This window comes from Oncorhynchus clarkii, chromosome 5 (genome assembly GCF_045791955.1).
Source record: "Oncorhynchus clarkii lewisi isolate Uvic-CL-2024 chromosome 5, UVic_Ocla_1.0, whole genome shotgun sequence".
Classification (NCBI taxonomy): domain Eukaryota; kingdom Metazoa; phylum Chordata; class Actinopteri; order Salmoniformes; family Salmonidae; genus Oncorhynchus; species Oncorhynchus clarkii.
This window is the reverse complement of record NC_092151.1, coordinates 25,757,514-25,780,255: the sequence shown is the minus strand read 5'-3', so window position 1 is coordinate 25,780,255 and position 22,742 is coordinate 25,757,514. Positions and strand designations below refer to the sequence as shown.

At 43.2% G+C, this 22,742-nt stretch overlaps 1 protein-coding gene across 2 annotated transcripts in view; it reads left to right on the top strand.

The window, feature by feature from the left end:
• The first annotated feature begins 196 nt into the window (after nt 1-196).
• The window catches only part of LOC139408597 (dual specificity testis-specific protein kinase 2-like), a 38,528-nt gene continuing 15,982 nt past the window's right edge, over nt 197-22,742 (top strand). For both annotated transcript variants that reach the window (XM_071152667.1, XM_071152666.1), the window contains exons 1-5: nt 197-488; nt 18,583-18,779; nt 19,924-20,045; nt 20,161-20,209; nt 20,547-20,696. In XM_071152667.1, the coding sequence (XP_071008768.1) occupies nt 407-488; nt 18,583-18,779; nt 19,924-20,045; nt 20,161-20,209; nt 20,547-20,696 (600 nt within the window). In that variant the 5' untranslated portion in view covers nt 197-406. The remainder of the gene's footprint in view (nt 489-18,582; nt 18,780-19,923; nt 20,046-20,160; nt 20,210-20,546; nt 20,697-22,742) is intronic.

Sequence of the window (22,742 nt, the reverse complement as noted above, 5' to 3'; positions counted from 1 at the left end):
GGGAGGATATCTAGACTTGCTATACATACGTGAACATGTTAAGAGAACAAACGGTTCTTCAGAATATGAACGTTTCTCATTGCGACAGTGGCAGCTGTCTGTGTTGTGGTTGGTGTGGTGTGTGGGAGGGAAAGAGAGCCACTAGGCAACACTTTCATCGGTCTCACTTTTTACAGAGTGACAGGTTGAAGCGCAGTGAGCCCTGTAATTGCAGGGTGTTCCCAAGGCAACAGATAAGGCATGCATTTCGTCAACCTGTTTGGGTTCAGTTTCTGAAAAACAACTGAGACTGACGGTGACAGATTGAGATTGACGCATTGATTGCGCTGTTTGGTCGAGACCCGCATGAACGCAGTAACATTTAAAGTGTTGCGGCGCTCGCGCCATTCTAGTCATTGCATCTTCTATGGGAAATATATATTTTAATCTACGACGCAGCCGAGGAAGTTCATTGAAGAAAACGCTTGTCTACGCAACAGTTTGCCGCAGTAAGTAGCATATACATGTAAAACTTGACTGGCTATTTTGTAGTCATCAATTAAAGCCTATAGTTTACAAATATCACCTGATAACATGATTTGTTTTACGCTTTGAACGCACACACACTTGCAAATTTTTATATTTTAGCTCAGTTCCAATTTATTTTCCCCCGCTGCTATGCTTTCACAGTAGCTGAGGTCCAAACGGGAATCATGTGAAGAATTTACATGTGATTGAACATACCAGACACAAACTAGGCTACACCTCGGAATGATAGGTGCACTTTAGAATGATATCATATCCCAATAAAATTAGAAATCTTATGCAGTATCATGCAACAGTTTATTATATCCTTGGCATACACTTACACATCCTAAAATATAATAATTTTCTAATGGCAAGTAGGGCTTAATAACTAGTGGCGGTTCGTGCCGTTTAAGGTAAAGGAGGATGACACATTTTTTTTATGAACATGGCCTTATTTCTATTACAGCATATTGGATAACTGTCATTCATATCCCTTACAAAAAAGATTGCAGTCAGAATGCAATATAACTACAGTTAGAGTGCAGCTTAACTGCAGTATGCTGCAAATACTGTGTCCAAAATATAACTTTTTTTACTGCAGTAATTTTGCATTGTAACTGCAGTTCAACTGAATTACACTGAAGTTCAACTGCATTACACTGCAGTTATTCTGCAGTTATTCTGCAATTACTGTGTCCAAAATACCACAGTTGACTGAAGTTACTGCAGTTTCAAAACTGCAATCTTTTTTTGTAAGGGACTCCATTCACCCAGCTCAATGTAACATCCATAGGTTTCGGCTACTACCTGATACTAGAATTTCCCTGTACCCACTGAGGTTGCTACAACCTAGGCTATGAATGAAAGTTTACAACGTAACTTTTTTTTACAACAACATGTCAAGAGATTTGAGTAATCAAGGTGACAGACAGTGACACATTCAACACCGCTTTGCACACTCTTTCCTGCATCTCTAGCTGATCTAGGGTGTAATCATTACTCCAACAGTTTCAAACAAGAGTTTTTATTGGACAAATTCAGGTATGTTTATCCCCGTTCAGCTGGTTTCGGTTGAAGAAACTTTTTTTTCAACAGAATCGGCACAATGAATACACCACTGATCACAAGCAAACACAGTTTACTTTCATAGCAGCCACATACAAACAGCTCGTTGTATATATAATTCCTTCTCGCTATCTACTTGCTCTCTTCCTCACCTTTTCCCTTCGCTTGTCGACTTCAGGGCACAACACATCAGATGTCTGTGACCAGGTGAAAAATCATGCAATCTTTACGTCATGACCCGTTACACACAGCCTACATTGTTGCCACATCATAGTCAACATAGCTACTAGAACTAACAAGTTAGTATTCCCGCTACAATCATGCAGTACAGTGTACAGTCAGCAGCGTGCACTTACTCCGGTGGGCCCAGGTGGCAATACATTTATACAATCAAAAGCTTACCTTGACTTGGATGTTGGATAGACATAGCCAGCCTGCTAACATATCATCCCTCTCTGTTTGAGCCTTGTGTTTGAGTTGGCTAAAATCGGTAGCTCTCTCCTGCTTCTCCTTAATTTTGGAATAAATGAATTTGTTCAAAACTATTCAACTATTGTCTTTCTCTCTTTGAGGCATCTACTTACCACATTTTATGCACTGCATTGCTAGCTAGCTGTAGCTTATGCTTTCAGTACTAGATTCATTTTCTGATCCTTTGATTGGGTGGACACCGTCAGTTCATGCTGCAAGAGCTCTGATAGGTTGGAGTACGTCCTCCAGAAGTTGTCATAATTACTGTGTAAGTCTATGGAAGGGGGTGAGAACCATGAGCTTCCTAGGTTTTGTATTGAAGTCAATGTACCCAGAGGAGGACGGATGCTAGCTGTCCTCCGGCTACACCATGGTGCTACCTTACTGAGTGCTGCTGAGGCTACGGTACTGTAGACCTTCATTGCCGAACAGTGCGTTCCAATCAATTATTTCGTTACATGTGAATATATTTAGTATAGTTTTATCTAAAAATTAGAACTTTTTAAATATTTCACTATTCATTTTTTCTTCTGAAATTCACAGAGGAGGGTGGTCCTCTCCTTCCTCCTCTGAGGAGCCTCCACTGGTAAGCGCTGCAACATGGAACAGGTGCTCTCTTGTTATGTCCCTATATCATCCAAACTACACAAGTAGTCTACTGAAAGTGCAAGTGTAAATTCAAACCTGTCCCTTGCAGTAATAGTTTTATCACCAGGAGTGTGGAATGTTTCATGTGTTTTATGTGGTGTGGCTGTGACACTTGTTTGCATGTCTAATCACATTTGTGTGTGTGTGTGTGTGTGTGTGTGTGTGTGTGTGTGTGTGTGTGTGTGTGTGTGTGTGTGTGTGTGTGTGTGTGTGTGTGTGTGTGTGTGTGTGTGTGTGTGTGTGTGTGTGTGTGTGTGTGTGTGTGTGTGTGTGTGTGGGTGTGGTCTGGTCTCTCTCAGCTGCTGGACAAAGGCACTAACTTCTGCTGGTCTTGCTTTGGTTACACACACTGTGGGACTGACTGTGCGCCCTGTCCCGTTCACCCCGACAAGATGCATATGAATAGCTTACTGAATCGATGGAGTAAGTAATATACTCTTCTAGTCCAACCATAAGCTCCTAACAGCATACTTACTACTTTCCTTCTTCTTTTGCACTCAATTCCTCACGTTTTTTTCACAAAAATATTATTGGGCCCTCTCACAATAGAATTCTAATGGGGCAGCCTTCTTATTGGTCAACAAAAGACAGACCATCTCTTGTTGTCAAATTGACTGGCTCCAGCAATTCTCTTGTTGTCAATTCAGTAACGGACCAGTTAATTTGAGACCAGTGAGACGTTTTGTTTTTGAGTTGTTACTTCTAGTACCTTTAACACGTTTCCCTCCCTTGAAATAAAATAATTGGAGAAAAGCTCTTGTTGAATGTGATTGCATTGCTTTAATCCTATATCTGTGCACCCCATGATTTTACATTGCTATATTATCCATCAGCGCGGCAGGTTCTTCACATTTTCCAGGGTCTTAGTTTACATAGAATATGTTTACATGAAATATGGCTTGTCTAATGATCTAACCTACACTTGGTTGTGCCAAGCCAGTCACAGTGATAAAGTAGGTCTAAACTTGTGTTGAAATCATGAGTTCCTTTTCGACCTAGTTGAAGGAAATAGATTGTACAGTAAAAAATATAATGTACATGTCATTTTTAGACATGTTATGGGAATTACAGGATAATAACATGACTGGCCAATTATTTCACTTGATTGACTCTTTTGAGTTTTGAGTGTGGTGAACAGTGGGGTAAACTCCTACACTCTGCTGTGTTCCACACATTTACATTTATTTTGCTTGTGGGGGACATAAGAGAAGACATATGAGATATAAGGGTAGGCAGGGGACATAGGGGACCTAAGGGTAGGTGGTGGCTTGATGCATTGCCGTGAATTTGTTGGCACTCAGTTACTCTACCCAGGAGCAGGGAATATCAGGAACTGTGCTACTACCACCCTAACGAGGAGGACAGATCATAAATCAGTTATTAATATCAGACAACAGAACAGGCATTGTGAGTCTTCAGTACAGGATGCTCTCTAACAGGGAGCTTGTGAATACAGTAGAGTTGATGTTCAGTAGGTGTGCAGTTGATACAGTACTAATTGTCTGTAAGAATTGTCTGTCCTCGGTTGCAATACTCACTACCGAGTTTCATACTGCCTCTGGAACAATGTCAGCACAATAACTGTTAGCTTCATGAAATGGCCGAGCAGCCACACACAAGGCTAAGATCACCAAGAGCAATGCCAAGCGTCGGCTGGAGTGGTGTAAAGCTCTCCACCATTGGACTCTGGAGCAGTGGAAACGCGTTCTCTGGAGTGATGAATCACGCTTCACCATCTGGCAGTCCAACTAATGAATCTTGGTTTGCGCATGCCAGGTAGAATTTTACCTGCCTCAATGCATAGTGCCAACTGTAAAGTTTGGTGGAGGAGGAATAATGGTCTGGGCTGTTTTTCATGGTTCGGCTAGGCCCTTTAGTTCCAGTGAAGGGAAATCTTAGCGCTAGAGCATACAATGACATTCTAGACAATTCTGTGCTTCCAACTTTGTGGCAATAGTTTGAGGAAGGCCCTTTCTTGTTTCAGCATGACAATGCCCCCGTGCACAAAGCGAGGTCCATACAGAAATGGTTTGTCGAGATCGGTGTGGAAGAATATGACTGAAAGCCCTGACCTCAATTGGAACACCAACTGTGAGCCAGACCTAATCGCTCAACATCAGTGTCTAACCTCACTAATGCTCTTGTGGCTGAATGCTGTGGGGACTTGCACCCAATGTTCCAACATCTAGTGGAAAGCCTTCCCAGAAGAGTGGAGGCTGTTATAGCAGCAAAGGGGGGACCAACTCCATATTAATGCCCGTGATTTTGGAATGAGATGTTTGACGAGCAGGTGTCCACATACGTTTGGTCAAGTAGTGTATATTTACACTACATGTATATCTACTGTAACTGAAGTATCCATTAAATATCAGCACATTTTGTAGAAATATTTGTATGGATGAAATGATTTGAATCAGCCTTTGTAAGAGAAACGCAAAGACTGTCTCTGAGCCTGAGGAACCGCACAATCTCCTCTCATGGCGTTCCAATGACAAGGTCAGATCTTTGACCCTGTGTCATCTGTGGGTACAAAGCCTTCCTCAGATCTATGCATCATTGTCACTCATTTAGAGAAGGAATGTGAAACACTCTTATGAATGTTCTCTCCCTCTAGCAGTGATGCACATTTTGTCTATGCTTTCTGTTTGCCATGTACTGGCCTTGGTTATGTTGATACTAATGCCATATTCTGTGGTGTTTCACTAATGGAAAATTGTTTGTGGCAGCCATTGATTGTTCAGTGGGAGCAAAGTAGCTGAATGAATGTGCGTAGGTCATCTGTTTGGGTTGGTTTACTGACCAAAACAAAGGAGAACAACGTGGTCGATTCATAAGGGGCTTAACAGCGCGAGTTAGCCCTTATCTGTGTGGCACAACGATGGCACGCAAGCCTTGGCTGAACCCTGCCATGAGGTGACTCTCTGCATGATGTAAACACAGAGGGTAACGTTGGCCATATTCAGATGCATGAAGGACTTATGCGTGTGTGTTTGTATGCAGATGGATCTGGTGTGATTCTGGAGGTTGGCCATAGGTCATTTCCAGCTTTGGCTACTCAATGTGGAACTGTGACACGTGTGTCACTTAGTTCGCCGGTCATCCAGTAGGACTTAAATACTTGTCGGGTCATAATTGGGGAGCATAGAGTGATCATGAGGAACAAGGTTACATTAAGCTAAGGGTCAAGGCCTCGGAATGCAGTCATTTCCTCCGAGGTTTTGCTATCGTAGTACGGTCAAGTGCTCTGGAAATGTCTGGATTTCCTTTAGACACACCTGGTCACATCCTGGATTGTTTGTGATGACACACAGGCGAGGTAGATCCTTCCTCTGTCCTCAGTTAAATCCTTCCTGTGTCCCCAGTTTCTCTTCTGGTCCAGGTTAACCCTTCATAAAAAAGTCATTAGCACAACTGTCTGCATGTTTACTTGAAAAGCATCTACTTTAAAAGCCTGGCTACACAATTGAACTGAAAACAAACTGAATCCCACACGAAGCTGCCACATTGTGCATAGTTCTGGTCAGGGAAAAAGTTAATACCCAGTAAACAGTTTTCATACCCATAGTTTGTTTAGTTGGTGTGGAACCCAGAAATATCCTATCTTTTGGATTGGAGTTTCTGTGGGTCTCTGACGGTGTGCCAGCTAGGAGACACAGTGGTACAGGGTACCAGTGGTACAGTAGAGAGTTCACCACCAGTAGCAGACTGTGCTCCAGCTGTAGTTAGGTAGTTTTCCTGGGCAGGGCTGTGGAATGTGACAGGGCTGTGAGGATTAGTTGAACCTTTTGAACATCATATTGTTCTGTATTCAGGCACCTGGCCTGGTAGCCTGGTACTGGCTGCTTTGGCACTACTGGAGACTGGTGGGCCCCAGATACCCATTCTGAACCAGAGCCATACAGATCTCTAGGCCAATCTGAACCATTCACCATCTTTTCACTCCAACCAATGCAGGAGCTGGATAGTAATGCGTTTCGCTACACCCACAATAACATCTGCTAAGTATGTGTATGTGACCAATACAATTTGATTTGATTTGATCGGTCTCTGGTTGGTTGTGTGTTTATCAGAACGCTGATCCAGTTATTAAGCTACCAGACCTCAGTCACCGACCTCTGATTGATTCTCTGAGTCTGACTTTAATAATACATTTGTCACTTACTCAAGGAAATGTGACCGGGGGAAGGACAATGGGTGATTTTAAAGGAATAAAATACACTACGTCTCTCATGTCAAATATAATGACCATGTCATTAGGAGCTAAGAACACCCTGCCCAATACTCTTTAGTCATGAGTAAGTTTAAACTTTGAACTTAGTTTTAACAAGGTAATAATATCTCTTTGAATTCAAATGGATTTACCCTGTTTTAAACAATCTCGTTTTGACAGAATCCCTTTTGTTTTAAACAACATGACACCCACCCTGAGTTCATGTGGTGTCTCAACCGATGGTGGGCACAACACAAAAAGATGATGTGAAATAGGGTCTTAGCTACCGCAGAATCAGAGTTGACCTGTTTTTAGATTATTCGGCATTCATGTTTTCTTTTCAAGAAACTATAAAAGGTTTGACAAACCTGTTTTGTAAGCTTTAAAATAATATCAATCTCAAAGGTTTATCTTTTCCAGTGATGAAGACATGGTTGTCTCGTGCTATGGTGGAGTATGCAAAAGGTGTAAACTTTGAGCGCTTTTATCTCTTGAATGTTTGGCATTCAGGTCCAAAAAGTCACTTTCGTAGCACTTCTACAACGGGCAAATATGTGTGGAAGGTTTTGTTCCAATCAAAAGGGGTGCTGTCAAAAAAGTGATTGAATTTAAATGGATTTAGCCACAAAAAAAGTAGTTTAATGCATTGATTTAATAACTTGCCCAGAGCAAGCCCCTATAGATCTGAAGGAGTGCCTAAATGATGTAGCATTAAGAAGACTAACCCCTCTACCTGGACAGGACAGACTGTGACTAGCAGTGGGTCTTCGTGGCTTTAGGCTTCCCTGTGGAAAACTGTGAGCACTGATAGACAGATAATGAGAGATCATTGGGTATTTGTTATCGAGACTGTGTGCATGTGACTGGTGATTTTACAGCCAACTCAGTCAACTGTTTACAAAGTTGAAAGCCTTCAAAGAACTGCCGTTCACAGGGAAAATATCTACAGCACAGTCCCACACCCTGATGTCAATGTTTTGCATGTTGAACCTTCAACTTAGCCTGGGTGGTTTCCTTAAATAAAATCATTCCAGCAGTTTATACCACATGCGAACGCACACACATACATACACACTCTCCCAAAATGCACACACAGGCCGACATACACTTTATGGAAGCAGCAGGTCGTGACCCCGGGAGACAAACCATCTTAGGTAACAGGAAGTAACCTGAGAGAGCTGTGTCATAGAGGCTGAGGCCAGAGAGCTGTGTCACAGGGGCTGAGGACAGAGAGAGAGAGGGAGCAGAGAGCCGTGTCACAGGGGCTGAGGACAGAGAGAGAGGGAGCAGAGAGCCGTGTCACAGGGGCTGAGGACAGAGCGAGAGGGAGCAGAGAGCCGTGTCACAGGGGCTGAGGACAGAGGGAGCAGAGAGCCGTGTCACAGGGGCTGAGGACAGAGAGAGAGGGAGCAGAGAGCCGTGTCACAGGGGCTGAGGACAGAGGGAGCAGAGAGCCGTGTCACAGGGGCTGAGGACAGAGGGAGAGGGAGCAGAGAGCTGTGTCACAGGGGCTGAGGACAGAGAGAGAGGGAGCAGAGAGCTGTGTCACAGGGGCTGAGGACAGAGAGAGAGGGAGCAGAGAGCTGTGTCACAGGGGCTGAGGACAGAGAGAGAGGGAGCAGAGAGCTGTGTCACAGGGGCTGAGGACAGAGAGAGAGGGAGCAGAGAGCCGTGTCACAGGGGCTGAGGACAGAGAGAGAGGGAGCAGAGAGCTGTGTCACAGGGGCTGAGGACAGAGAGAGAGGGAGCAGAGAGCTGTGTCACGGGCTGAGGACAGAGGGAGCAGAGAGCCGTGTCACAGGGGCTGAGGACAGAGAGAGAGGGAGCAGAGAGCTGTGTCACAGGGGCTGAGGACAGAGGGAGCAGAGAGCCGTGTCACAGGGGCTGAGGACAGAGAGAGAGGGAGCAGAGAGCTGCGTCACATGGGCTGAGGACAGAGAGAGCAGAGAGCCGTGTCACAGGGGCTGAGGACAGAGAGAGAGGGAGCAGAGAGCCATGTCACAGGGGCTGAGGACAGAGAGAGAGGGAGCAGAGAGCCGTGTCACAGGGGCTGAGGACAGAGAGAGAGGGAGCAGAGAGCTGTGTCACAGGGGCTGAGGAGAGAGAGAGAGGGAGCAGAGAGCCGTGTCACAGGGGCTGAGGACAGAGAGAGAGGGAGCAGAGAGCCGTGTCACAGGGGCTGAGGACAGAGAGAGAGGGAGCAGAGAGCCGTGTCACAGGGGCTGAGGACAGAGAGAGAGGGAGCAGAGAGCCGTGTCACAGGGGCTGAGGACAGAGGGAGAGGGAGCAGAGAGCCGTGTCACAGGGGCTGAGGACAGAGAGAGAGGGAGGGAGCAGTTAGCCAACCACAGCTCTAGGGTTCCACTACACTGAATTATTGATCCAGCACATCAAGGCAAAGCCCAGGCAGGCCAGAAGCCGATCCACTTACCATCAACACAAGTCCCAACCCTGCCAGCTATCCATGCAGCATCATGTCACAAGGACCATAAATGAATCATTATCCACGGATGGCCGGCCCATTTGTAAAAGCTCAATTTCGTCACTATTCATCCTGATATTTTGTTTGTTGCATTGCCCATAAGGATTTTACACTAACTGTATTGCATATGAGAGTGACACTTGTATATTGTGTGTGAAATAATGCATTGCTTCTGAGCCGGTCTGTGATGCTGGCCAGTGTAAGATTGTTGTTGATCAGGTTTATTTTTATATTTTTGTGCTCATCACATCACCCACACAAGGCAGGCCTTGTTCTTTTTGATTCCCCCGCCTCCTCTCTGGCCCTCTCAGAACAAGTGTTATGAAATCAACTGCTGTCCATTTGTGTGTGAGGGCTGAGTGGCGCTGTGATTGTTTAGTGGTGGGCAGCCCTTCACATGTCCTGACATGTTTGACCCAGCTTGTTCCATGATTGCCTCTCTGTCTCTCACTGTCTATCCATAATGATACAAAGTACATACCGTACTCACACTAGCACAGCCACATTCTCTTTCCAGTAGCTCGTATACTCAGACATTTTAGTCTCAAACATTAATTTCCCCTTGTAAACTACACAGTCAGTCAAAGAATGACAGAGTTTGCGTAATGCTCCAGAGGACCACTCAGAATACACCCTCATACATGCAAGGCATAGTGTTCAGGAAGGCAGGTTAGCCCACACATACTCAGCTAGTTCTCATGAATCTGCACATACACACACACACACACACACACACAGAGAGCCTTGGTATGAGGAAGGCCTTTCTGCCCACTCTCCTGAAAGCTTTGAGAGTTTTAGTGGGAGAGAATGTGAGGGGGAAGCAGAACTCTGGCAAAATGCTTTCTCATTTTGATCTGTCACAATGTGAAACATCAAGTTCAAAATCTTCTCAGTCCTAAAATAAAAATGCATTGGTAGGGGACCAGCCAAGCAGGTTTCAGGAGTGTTGAAAACAATGACTCCATCGTAAAAGGAAAAAATATGACGTGTGTGTGTGTGTGTGTGTGTGTGTGTGTGTGTGTGTGTGTGTGCGTCATGCACAATAGGTGATAGCTCATGCAGTGTCATGTGAAGAGCAATGTTCTAGTTTGTGAAGCAGAAAGTTAATATTTGACCTATCAGGTAATTGCCTGTTTGTGTTGATTTGACTATCTCTCTGTTGATAACTGTACTGTACACCATGGTTGCATATACAGTGGAATGAAAACAGATTTCTTTGTCCACATACAGCAGCAGAAAAGAATCCCATGCTTACTGTAAAATATGGTGGTGGATCTTTGATGTTATGGGGCTGTTTTGCTTCCACTGGTCCTGGAGCCCTTGTTAAGGTTAATGACATCATGAACCAACCCAGTACCAGCACATTTTTGCCAAAAACCTTGTTCTCTGTCAGGAGGCTGAAACGTGGTTGCAAGTGCTTCTTCCAGCAAGACAATAACCCCAAGCACACATCAAAATCCACAAAGAAATTGTTAATTGGCCATAGAATCAACAGTTTGCAATGTTCATCTCAGTCTCCAGACTTGAAACCCATTTGAAAACTTGTGGTTTGAATTGAAGAGCGCAGTCCGTAAGCGCAGACAAAGGATATCAAGGATCTGGAAGGATTCTGATTGGAGGAATGGTCTAAGATCCCTCCCAACGTGTTCTCCAACTCATAAAGCATTTTAGAAAAAGGCTCATTGCTGTTATCCTTGCGAGGTGAGGTATTAAAGTATTGAAAACGGGTGTCAATCATTTTGACCCATACCTTTTTTTGGGACCAAAAATAATTACATGCTCTTTCTCTGAGCAATTGTATTAGAGAAAAATAATATAATTTCCCCAAAATGTTATAATACAATATAGCTTAGTATTTTAATTATTTATTTTGTACAGTAATTTTTGCTCATCTTTATGAATGGTATCAATAGTTTTGGACCCAACTGTATATTCCATAGTGCTGAAAGTCTCATGTTGGAATGGAATAGATCAAAGGGGAGTCTATGCAGAAATGAGTAGAAGCAAAATCTTTTCACAAATCTGAGAGAGAAAGCTGGATTTGATCTTTAGTGAGATGAGACAGGAAGTATAAGGTCAAGGGATTTCAGATCCGTCTCTCTATGTAAATCCCTTAATAATCCCTTCTGGGACCTAAATGGGCTGATGATGAATCCCATATGGGCCTATAGAAAGGCTTTAGCTCTACTGTAAGTTGTCTGTATACAACATTATGCCTTGTTTACGTCAGCTGGATTTTGTAATCAGTGCCCGGTAGCTGCGATAGGGGAGGTTACCAAACACAGATTATTTGTGCAGCCCCCCAACCCCGGTTGTTTGTCTGTTATAACATTGTCAATCATTTGTCCATTGTGGTGAGCTTTGTACCAGTACACTGCATGACAAAAGGTATGTGGACTCCTGCTCGTCAAATATCTCATTCCAAAATCATGGGCATTAAAATGGAGTTGCCCCCCTTTGCTGCTATAACAGGCTTCACTCTTCTGGGAAGGCTTTCCACTAGATGTTGGAATATTTCTGTGGGGACTTGCTTCCATTCAGCCACAAGAGCATTAGTTAGGTCGGCCACTGATGTACGGCCATTAGGCCTGGCTCGCAGTCGGTGTTCCAATTCATCCCAAAGGTGTTCGATGGGGTTAAGGTCAGGGCCCTGTGCAGGCCAGTCAAGTTACTCCACACCGATCTTGCCAAACCATTTCTGTATGGACCTCGCTTTGTGGACGGGGGTGTTTTAATGCTGAAAGAGGAAAGGGCCTTCCCAAAACTGTTAAAACAAAGTTGGAAGCACAGAATCATCTGGAATGTCTTTGTATTCCGTAGTGTTAAGATTTCCCTTCACTGGAACTAAGGTGCCTAGCCCGAACCATGAAAAACAGCCCCAGACCATTATGCCTCCTCCACCAAACTTTACAGTTTGCACTATGCATTGGGGCAGGTAGCCGTTCTCTTGGCATCCGCCAAACCTAAATTAGTCCACATACTGCCGGATGGTGAATCGTGATTCATTTCTCCAGAGAACATGTTCCACTGCTCCAGAGTCCAGTGGTGGCAAGCTTTACACCACCCCAGCCAATGCTTGGCATTGCGCACGATGATCTTAGGCTTGTGCGTGGCTGCTCGGCCATGGAAACCTATTTCTTGAAGGCCCTGGCTAACAGTTCTTATACTGACGTTGTTTCCAGAGGCAGTTTGGAACTCGGTAGTGAGTATTGCAATCGAGGACAGACAATTTTTCTCTCACTACGGCCTTCAGCACTTGCCGGTCCCGTTCTGTGCGCTTGTGTGGCCTACCACTTTGCGGCTGAGACATTGTTTCTTCTAGACGTTTCCACTGCACAATAACAACACTTACAGCACTGACTGGGGCAACTCTAGCAGGGCAGAAATATGACAAACTTTTGAATACATAGTGTAGATTGTGTGAGCGGATGTGTCTGGAGGCCCAGGGTTGCAGGGAGAGCCAAGGGTTAGAGTGATAGACTCACTGGACTGATGGCTGTGCAGACTACAGAGTGTGGCTGCTAGGACCACCTAGGAAAGATTGGCTGGAGCTAGCGCTGTAAATGGTTGGTTTATTTATTTGCTATAAATATGGTTGGATGGATAAAGAGAAAGAAGGCCTTTACTGGCAGTCCCCCACGTCATAGATGGCTGAGGATTGTGCAGCGATGGCTTTTTAATGTTGGGGTGATGTAACAGTCTGTCATCCACACTGACGTGTTAAGCTGTTGTTGATGAAATAATATCTGTCTTGTACACATTGGTCATACGGTACGTAACACACACGCACGCACACACACACTTGCACACACACACTTACTCTTTGTTCTCCATCTCTTTCATGATTTATTTCCATCAATTTGATTCGTGATTCAATTTCCAGGCCTTTGTAAATACATTTAAAATAATTGTGTTTCTATTGACCTGCCTGGTCAAATAAATACAGTGCCTTCAGAAAGTATTCATACACCTTGACTTAATCCACATTGTGTTGTGTTACAGCCTGAATTCAAAATGGATTATATATATATATATATATATATATATATATATATATATATATATATATATATATATATATATATATATATATATATATATATATCACACACACACACACACACACACACACACACAATACCCCACAATGACAAAGTGAAAACATGTTTTCCAGACTTTTTTCAGACAATGAAATGCAGAAATATCTAATTTACATAAGTATTCACACCCCTGAGTCACCTTTTGGCAGCGATTACAGCTGTGAGTCTTTCTGTTTAAGTCTCTAAGAGCTTTCTACACCTGGATTGTGCAAAATCTGCCCATTCTTCTTTTGAAAATTCTTCACGCTTTGTCACATTGGTTTTTGATCATTGCTAAACAACCATTTTCAGGTCTTGCTATAGATTTTCAAGCAGATTTAAGTCAAAACTGTAACTGGTAAGCAACTCCAGTGTAGATTTGGCCTTGTGTTTTAGGTTATTATCCAGCTAAAAGGTTAAAGGGGAATTCATCTCCCCGTGTCTGGTAGAAAGTAGATCCAGATTTTCCTTTGGCCACGTTGTGTTGGATTTGCCCCAAACATAACCATTTGTATTCAGGACATAAAGGAAAAGCAGCCAACAAGTGCTCAGCATATGTGGGAACTCCTTCAAGACTGTTGGAAAAGCATTCCAAGTGAAGCTGGTAGAGAGAATGCCAAGAGTGTGCAAAGCTGTCATCAAGGCAAAGGGTGGCTACTTGGAGGAATATAAAATACATGTATATTTTGATTTGTTTAACACTTTTTTTTGTTACTATATGATTCCATATGTTTCAATGTCTTTGCTATTATTCTACAATGTTTAAAACAGTAAAAATAAAGAAAAACCCTTGAATTAGTAGGTGTGTACAAACTTTTGACTGGTGCTGTACATTTGTAAAGTCATAAGAGAAGTACACAAATATTTTGACAATTTAAACATAATTATAACCTATAGGATAGTCAACAAGTTATTTATGGTTTACTAGGAGCCACTAGTAAACCATATCTATACCCACACCAACACACTTACAACTTCACATTGGCCCAGGGCTGGACGTTGAGCTCATGTGGCCCTCATGATCTCACCACTCTACGTTACACACTCCAGGGTAAAGGCTGTGTGTTTGCATGTGAGTGTAACCCAATCGACCACCCAACTAGATCACTCATGTTAAAACTGACTTTTGCTATTTGTCGAGAGAGAGAGACAGAGAGAAAACAACTGTACTTTGAAAACAAAGACACAGTTGAGTTTAGGGCTAATCAACATGCGCTTGTCTGCCCAGATATATTGTATGGCATTGTGTTTCAGATAACAGTCCTCTTGGCAAAGTCATAACATTACCATGACTTACTGTATTTTTGTGTATTTATGACATTCCTTGGAGTATTGCATTGTTTATGACCTTACTGTGCTTGAAAGACTCTGAGGAAGCCCCTGTTTTAGAAGCCTTGTCCTGGAGCCAGTGGCCTGTGTGCGTACATGGCAGGGAGGTGTGATACAGGGGCCTGTATATGACTTTTATATGACCTGTGTTTGGCCTGGTGCCTGGTCAGAGGTCCCCTGGGTTCGCTGTCTCTGTCTAATCTCCACTCTAACATGTAAACCCCACCGACCACATTTAGTGCATGTGCAAATGACACGTTATTCAGTCATTTCACCAACATTTCACAAACGCGGACCTGCATAGCCAAGCTCTAAAATAGAACTTGGTTCTTCATGTGCTGCAAGTCCCCTTCTTATTGAATATCAGGAAGATACAAACCCACATGGATGATTGAAAGACAAACCAGGTGAGATCAATTAAAGATTTTGTATGATTTCAGGTCAAAGTTCAACAAAGAAAAAGCTAAAAAGAGGATGCATGTCAGGTAAAATAACAACCCAATGTTTATCTCCCAGGACAACCTAGCTAGCAACACCAATGTTCATCTCCCAGGGCAACCTAGCTAGCAACACCAATGTTCATCTCCCAGGACAACCTAGCTAGCAACACCAATGTTTATCTCCCAGGACAACCTAGCTAGCAACACCAATGTTTATCTCCCAGGACAACCTAGCTAGCAACACCAATGTTCATCTCCCAGGACAACCTAGCTAGCAACACCAATGTTCATCTCCCAGGACAACCTAGCTAGCAACACCAATGTTCATCTCCCAGGACAACCTAGCTAGCAACACCAATGTTCATCTACCAGGACAACCTAGCTAGCAACACCAATGTTTATCTCCCAGGACAACCTAGCTAGCAACACCAATGTTTATCTCCCAGGACAACCTAGCTAGCAACACCAATGTTTATCTCCCAGGACAACCTAGCTAGCAACACCAATGTTTATCTCCCAGGACAACCTAGCTAGCAACACCAATGTTCATCTCCCAGGGCAACCTAGCTAGCAACAGCTAGATCGCTAAATATCCATGAATGTTTCATGTGTGTTTCGACATGCCCCCAAATTAATATAGTTGGTTCAGTTGATTTTGGTATTTTAACCTGGTGTGTATGGACGAAATTAACCTGCATGTTATCATCGCGTCTGGTTGTGTATGGACAAAATTAATCTGCGGGCGATGGCACACGGCGTGGCCGGTGTAGTCAGCATGTAATCCCCCCCCCCATGCCATCCTGCCCCCCAATCCCATCTACCTCCTCCCCACCCTTCCCCCTCCTCCCCCACTCCTACCCAGACTACCCACTTCTATTCCCATCGCCCCACCCCTTCTCATCCCAGCGCAGGGAGTCAGTCTCTATAAAGAATTTTTTTTTATCTTCCTTGGTTCGACACAAAACATAATACAAAACATTAATAAACAAGAAGAGCTCAATGACAGAACTACAGAAATCTTGAAGAAACAGGACTGTAGGAAAGCTGCAGGCCCAGACCGGGTCTCCTCAGCCACACTAAAGCACTGTGCTGACCAGCCGTCTCCTGTATTCACAGACATCTTCAATCAATCACTTGAACTATGCACTGTTCCTGCCTGTTTTAAATCACCCATCATCGTTCCCAACAAAACAGAAAGTATCCTGCCTGGATGACTGTTCTTGCGAATAGAAAACTTTCAGAACAAAAATTCCAGTAATACTTTTGTGTACATGTGCGCTAAGCTGACCTTAGTGGATTTGTGAACACTGAAGAATCTAGTTTCACGTGACTTCTTCCTAGTTAATGGACTTTTCATGCTTCTGTTGCACTAGATTGTGATATTATTTATTATGGCAATGTTTGCTCTCCCACTAAAGTATTCTCATGCATACCTATCTGGTCATCATGATGAAAATATTTAGCAGAACTCTTTTCAACCAAGCACCATTTGCAGAACCTATGAGAAGCTTGTGTGATGGAATCTGTGTGAACAGACAACAAAACAGGAGGTTGTTTGGCCTTGAGCAGGTGTTAGATTCAGTAGCCAAGGCCTCAGCCCGGTATAATTGTTTTCTGCCTTGGAGCTGAAAGGAACAATGACATATGCTGTTGTGATGGTGTCATAGACCTCTGCCTATGTACAGTATGTATTTATAGTTTTAGGCTACACACCGCATAAGCAAAGAATAATGAATCTAAACCGCGATTGTGCGTCTCCAAATGGGTTTGTAAACCTGTCACAGTTATGCTGGGCAAGTAAAGAATGACTTTTGTAAAGGGGATTTTCAGGTGAACAAAAGAGAAGAGCAGTCATGGATATAGTCAATCATAATAATTTCAGTTTAATACAAGTTGCAACAGCGATATACCTCCCGCACAGAAGCAGAGAAGATGTCTAGCAGAGACGGGCCCCTTTTATATTTTAATCTGGTACCAAATGTACTGTAAACACCAGGCAGAGATGCTGGGAGGAAGAGAGACATTATCAGTGTTCCCTCGGCTCAGTGTGGCGCCAACCTTTTAACCATCACATTCAACACTGGTAGACATTTAATACTGGCAGTTAAACAGGTCAAAGATGCCAACATCAGTACTTAGTTACAGTAAATAAAATACAGCCGAGGAATTTATCAAATAATTCCCCATTAAATACTTAGAAGGAAATTGCTAAGTTATTTGCAATTAATTGCATGCATTAAAAATATATTTGAGTGCAAATGATGGTTTCATCTCACAATGTCTTTCATCTCATCAAAATGATTTCCTTTTCCTCAGAATCTGTTTCATTTGCATTTTAAATGAGTATATTTCCCTTTCCTCAGAATCTGTTTCATTTGCATTTTAAATGAGTATATTTCCCTTTCAAATCGCCCCCATTTTATTTCAAGATCAAAAACATTTCCTTTCCATCTTCTTTTTTTCTCATTTTTATGACACTAAACAAAAATATAAACGCATGTAAAGTGTTGGTCTCATGTTTCATGAGCTGAAATAAAAATCTATGAAATATTCCATACGCGCACAAATCTTATTTCTCAAAAAAAATGCTCATATTTCTTTACATCCATGTTGGTGAGCATTTCCTCCTTTGCCAGGATAATCTACCTGACAGGTGTGGCATATCAACAAGCTGAATATACAGCATGATCATTACACAGGTGCACCTTGTTAGGGGAAAATAAATGGCCACTTTCAAATGTGCAGTTTTGTCACACAACACAATGCCACATGTATCTCAAGTTTTGAGGGAGTGTGCAATTGGCATGCTGACTGCAGGAATGCCCATAGGGCGGAGCACAATTGGTCCAGCGTCGTCCGGATTAGGGGAGGGTTTGGCCGGGGTAGGCCGTCATTGTAAAATAATAATTTGTTCTTAACTGACTTGCCTAGTTAAATAATATGTAGACCAGAGCTGTTTCCAGATAATTTAATGTTAATTTCTCTACCATAAACTGCCTACAACATTGTTTTAGAGAATTTGGCAGTAGGTCCAACTGGCCTCACAACCAACCACACCTCCACATCTGGCTTCTTCACCTGCAAGAACATCTGATTATCTACAGCCCTTTTGTGGAGAAACTCATTCTGATTGGCTGGGCCTAGCTCCCCAGTGGATGGGCTTGGCTGCCAGGTGGGTCTGCCTGTTGCCTCCAAGGCCCAATCATGGCTGCACAGTATAGTTTTGAGTGTTCGCCGCCGATATTTCTGGATTGAAGGAGAGCATTGTGATAATTCTAGTTCCTCTGATGGCTTTAACACTGGGATAGAGATAGTGAGTGAGACTGAGTGTCTGACCCTGTGCTTCTCTAGACGAGCTGTCCAGGATGAGGTGTGAGTTGGAGGTGACCCCTGAACCCAGCAGCCCCACGCTGCTCGGAGAGGTAGCAGACACCTACTGCCAGGTGGACCGCTGGCAGAAGCTTCGCACCGCTGTCCGCAAACTGGAATTCTGGGAAGACTTCAGTGCCGAGCTGATTGGGAGTGGCTTCTTCTCCAAGGTGTACAAGGTATGAACAGTCCAATTTGTACATGGCTGAAAATAAATGTGTGTGTGCTTGTGAATACATCGATGTGTGTGTGTGTGTGAAAGAGAGAACAAAAAATAACTGACTTTCTACACCCCTTACCTATGATTTACTTCCCATATTTCATGTTTGTTTCAGTAACGAAAGTGTTCAAAATGCCATCATGCTGTATGTGGCATACATCCTGATAAGTGTATTACGACATATTTCACAGAAGCCAATACATAAATTATAGTCCCAACCAAAGAGCAACCTACATTTTGTGTACTACCAACTCGGGTGTTAACTGAAAACATGATGCCTTGGCTGATCCCTGAAGCACTCCTCAGAGCAGCAGCCACAACATGCCCAAGTAATTACACTGCAGTCATGTCCTTCTCTGCATTCACATGCCCACGAGACATCGGAACCCAGCTTATGTTCTCTTAATACTGTCTAGATGTGAGGTACTGTCTGTGGAGTCAAATGAACAACATTAAAATGCTAATGACTGAACACTGGCAGTCCTAGTAGTTCTTGGAGGTAATGTCAGGTCAATAGCTCTGTAGCAGAGCCATCATGCAGGGCCACCGTGCGTGTTTGTGTTGAGATGGAACTCCCAGACGCTCAGATACAGATCAGAGATGGCGATATAAAGTCCTGAAAGGAGGGTGATTACAGGTGTGCAGTCAGTCAGCCAGTGTGATGGTTCAGGAACCTGTGCCAGGCTGTCTTACAAATGGCTCCCTATGTAGGGCACTTCTTTTGACATATGGGCCCTGGTCAAAAGTAGTGTACTACATAGGGAATAGGTTGCCATTTGGGACACAGCCAGAGAATGCTACTGTGGAGGGAACGTAGCGTACCACGGAACCAGTCTGGCCTCACAGAGACAATAGGATGTAGTTAACTCACCTCAGGAAGAGATCAAGACTGCTAAGATTGTTGCTCTAGTCTCAGCACATTTTCATCTTGTGTTGGTATGCAAGAAACTGCATTGTTTGTTTTGTTACCCTGGATCTAGTTCATAGAGATCCAGCCCTGTTTACAACTTGTCCAAATACACAATAGTGAGATCGTCCAACTGTTGTCAATCAAAGCTGAGCAACAACCACTCTGTAAATATATAACGCCCTTTGTTGTCTAGGTGTCGCACAGCACAACGAGGAAAGTGATGGTGGTCAAGATCTATAAGAACGACGTGGACCAGGACAGCATCGTACGAGAGATCAGTCTACTGCAGAAGCTCTCACACCCCAACATTGTCAGGTCAGTCCCTTTCCAACATATATGACAAATGCTTGTATTTAGAGGAAGATGTGTAGGAGTTGCAACAAAAAAAGTAACACTGTGATAGTAATACAACCTATTATTATCCTCACAGGTATCTTGGAATCTGTGTGCGAGAAGAAAAGCTGTACCCAATACTGGAGGTAAGTGTCCTTAATCAACTAGGACACCAACATTTTCCTCTCAGTATCTGTGTATCTCACCATAGAATCAAGAGATTGGTATCCCTGTGCAAAACCCATAGAAAGGATTATCTCTATGGTATAACCCATCTCTATAGACACATGTAGATTCTCTATGGTACTTTCCCTCTGTATTTGTGCATCTGGCAGTAGTCACAGTTGTTGAAGGGAATATATTGCTAAGTATGTGTTTAACCATGGAAATAGGATATCTATGTACGGAATATAGGATCCATCTCCATAGACATGAATATAGGATCTCTATGGTACTAATTGCACCCCCTCTCTGTGTTGTCAGTATGTGAGTGGGGGCTGTCTGGAGGACCTCCTGGCCCAGGAGGACGTGTCTCTGTGTTGGAGGGAGAAGGTGGATCTGGCCTGTGACATCAGCAGAGGCATGACCTACCTGCACTACAAGAACATCTACCACAGAGACCTCAACTCCAAGGTATACACACACACACACACACACACACACTGCCAGGCCAGGGTCTTGTCTGGACAGATGACTACAGTGGTGCCAGAGCAAAGTACACTACTAATGCAATCTGGGCTTTTAATTTAAAAAACGCACATGACTTTCATTTGACATTAATCTTTTTCCATGTATCCAGACGTGAGTGGGTAGTTGATTGAAGGTATTAAGGACAAGTACAGTATATGTTTCTGGTTATTTCTTGATCTGTAAATCAGATAACTAGGGTCAGCCGACTATTTTCTCAAGCACGTAAATCAGAGATCATCAACTTGATTCAGCCTCTGCTCACTTTTTTCTGGAGCGGATGGTCAGGGGACCGGAACATAATTACCAATAATTTGTAGATTGCAAATTGACTGCAAGAAGCCCAAACAGATTAAATATTTGACTAAAACGTAATCATTTCAAACCTTCCATACATTTGTATACGATCACATATCTCTCTATTATGCACAGGAATACTCTGGAACAGATTTCCTGAATAAAAATCAATTGGAGCTGATTTTCTGTTGTTTTTACAGTCTTTCTTTTATGTCTAACAAACCATTTTATACTTTTTTTTTTGCTCAGAGAACTTGGGGGGGGGGGGCATGTAAAATCACCTTGGGCCGCCAGTTGAAAAACCCTGACGTAGATAGACATCCACTCTACCTGCACTATATCCTAACACACATAATATGGACCTAACCTAGTGCCTACTGTACCTGTACTATATCCTAACACACATAATAAGGACCTAACCTAGTGCCTACTGTACCTCTACTATATCCTAACACACATAATAAGAACCTAACCTAGTGCCTACTGTACCTGTACTATATCCTAACACGCATAATAAGGACCTAACCTAGTGCCTACTGTACCTGTACTATATCCTAACACACATAATAAGGACCTAACCTAGTGCCTACTCTACCTGTACTATATCCTAACACACATAATAAGGACCTAACCTAGTGCCTACTCTACCTGTACTATATCCTAACACACATAATAAGGACCTAACCTAGTGCCTACTCTACCTGTACTATATCCTAACACGCATAATAAGGACCTAACCTAGTGCCTACTCTACCTGTACTATATCCTAACACACATAATAAGAACCTAACCTAGTGCCTACTGTACCTGTACTATATCCTAACACACATAATAAGGACCTAACCTAGTGCCTACTCTACCTGTACTATATCCTAACACGCATAATAAGGACGTAACCTAGTGCCTACTCTACCTGTACTAGCTTTAGCCAAACTGAACCTGTCACTGTATATAACACAGATGCTAAGCTGCAGGGTTGGCATTCTTCATAGCCTGTATTAGTCCCACTGTACAACTTTAAGTCGTCTTTGAAACAGTGTTACCTCTTATTCTTGCCGGTTTAGTTATGCCAAAGCTTGTTTTTTCCAGCATAGGCAGATTACAGGGATCCTGCCTCAGATATCACGAACTACTGACTGAATTTCACTGTAGGGGAGGTGTTCCTGTCAATGTGGGGTTTTGTTTCAGTTATGGACCTTCCCAGAATCTGTCCCTGCTATTAAGACCTTCTCAAAGGCTGCATCCCAAATAGCACCTATATTCCCTAAAAAGTAGTGAATTGTTTAGGTAATAGAGTGCCATTTGGGATGCAGCCTTTGAGAAGGTCTTAATAGCAGGGACAGATTCTGGGAAGGTCCATAACTGAAACAAAACCCCACATTAACAGGAATGTCAATGTACAGTAAATGAGCCTAGTCCAAACCAGAACAGCCCATAAGGCTTCTGTCCTATCTCATGTTTCTATAGTGTGAGGCAGTATAATGTACAAGTACACCCCCTGGACAGGACCCTATTCTAGAAAACAAGTAAGAGGGGGCTGAGGTTGAGCGTTTCCACTTCCTGGATAATCCTCTGTGAACATTATGCAAGGGGTTTGTTTATATACAAGCACACACTCACATCTCCCTTTCTCATGATCTATCCATCCCAGTCCAAACTCTTCTCTTTGGTAGCAAACCACATCAGTGATGAGAT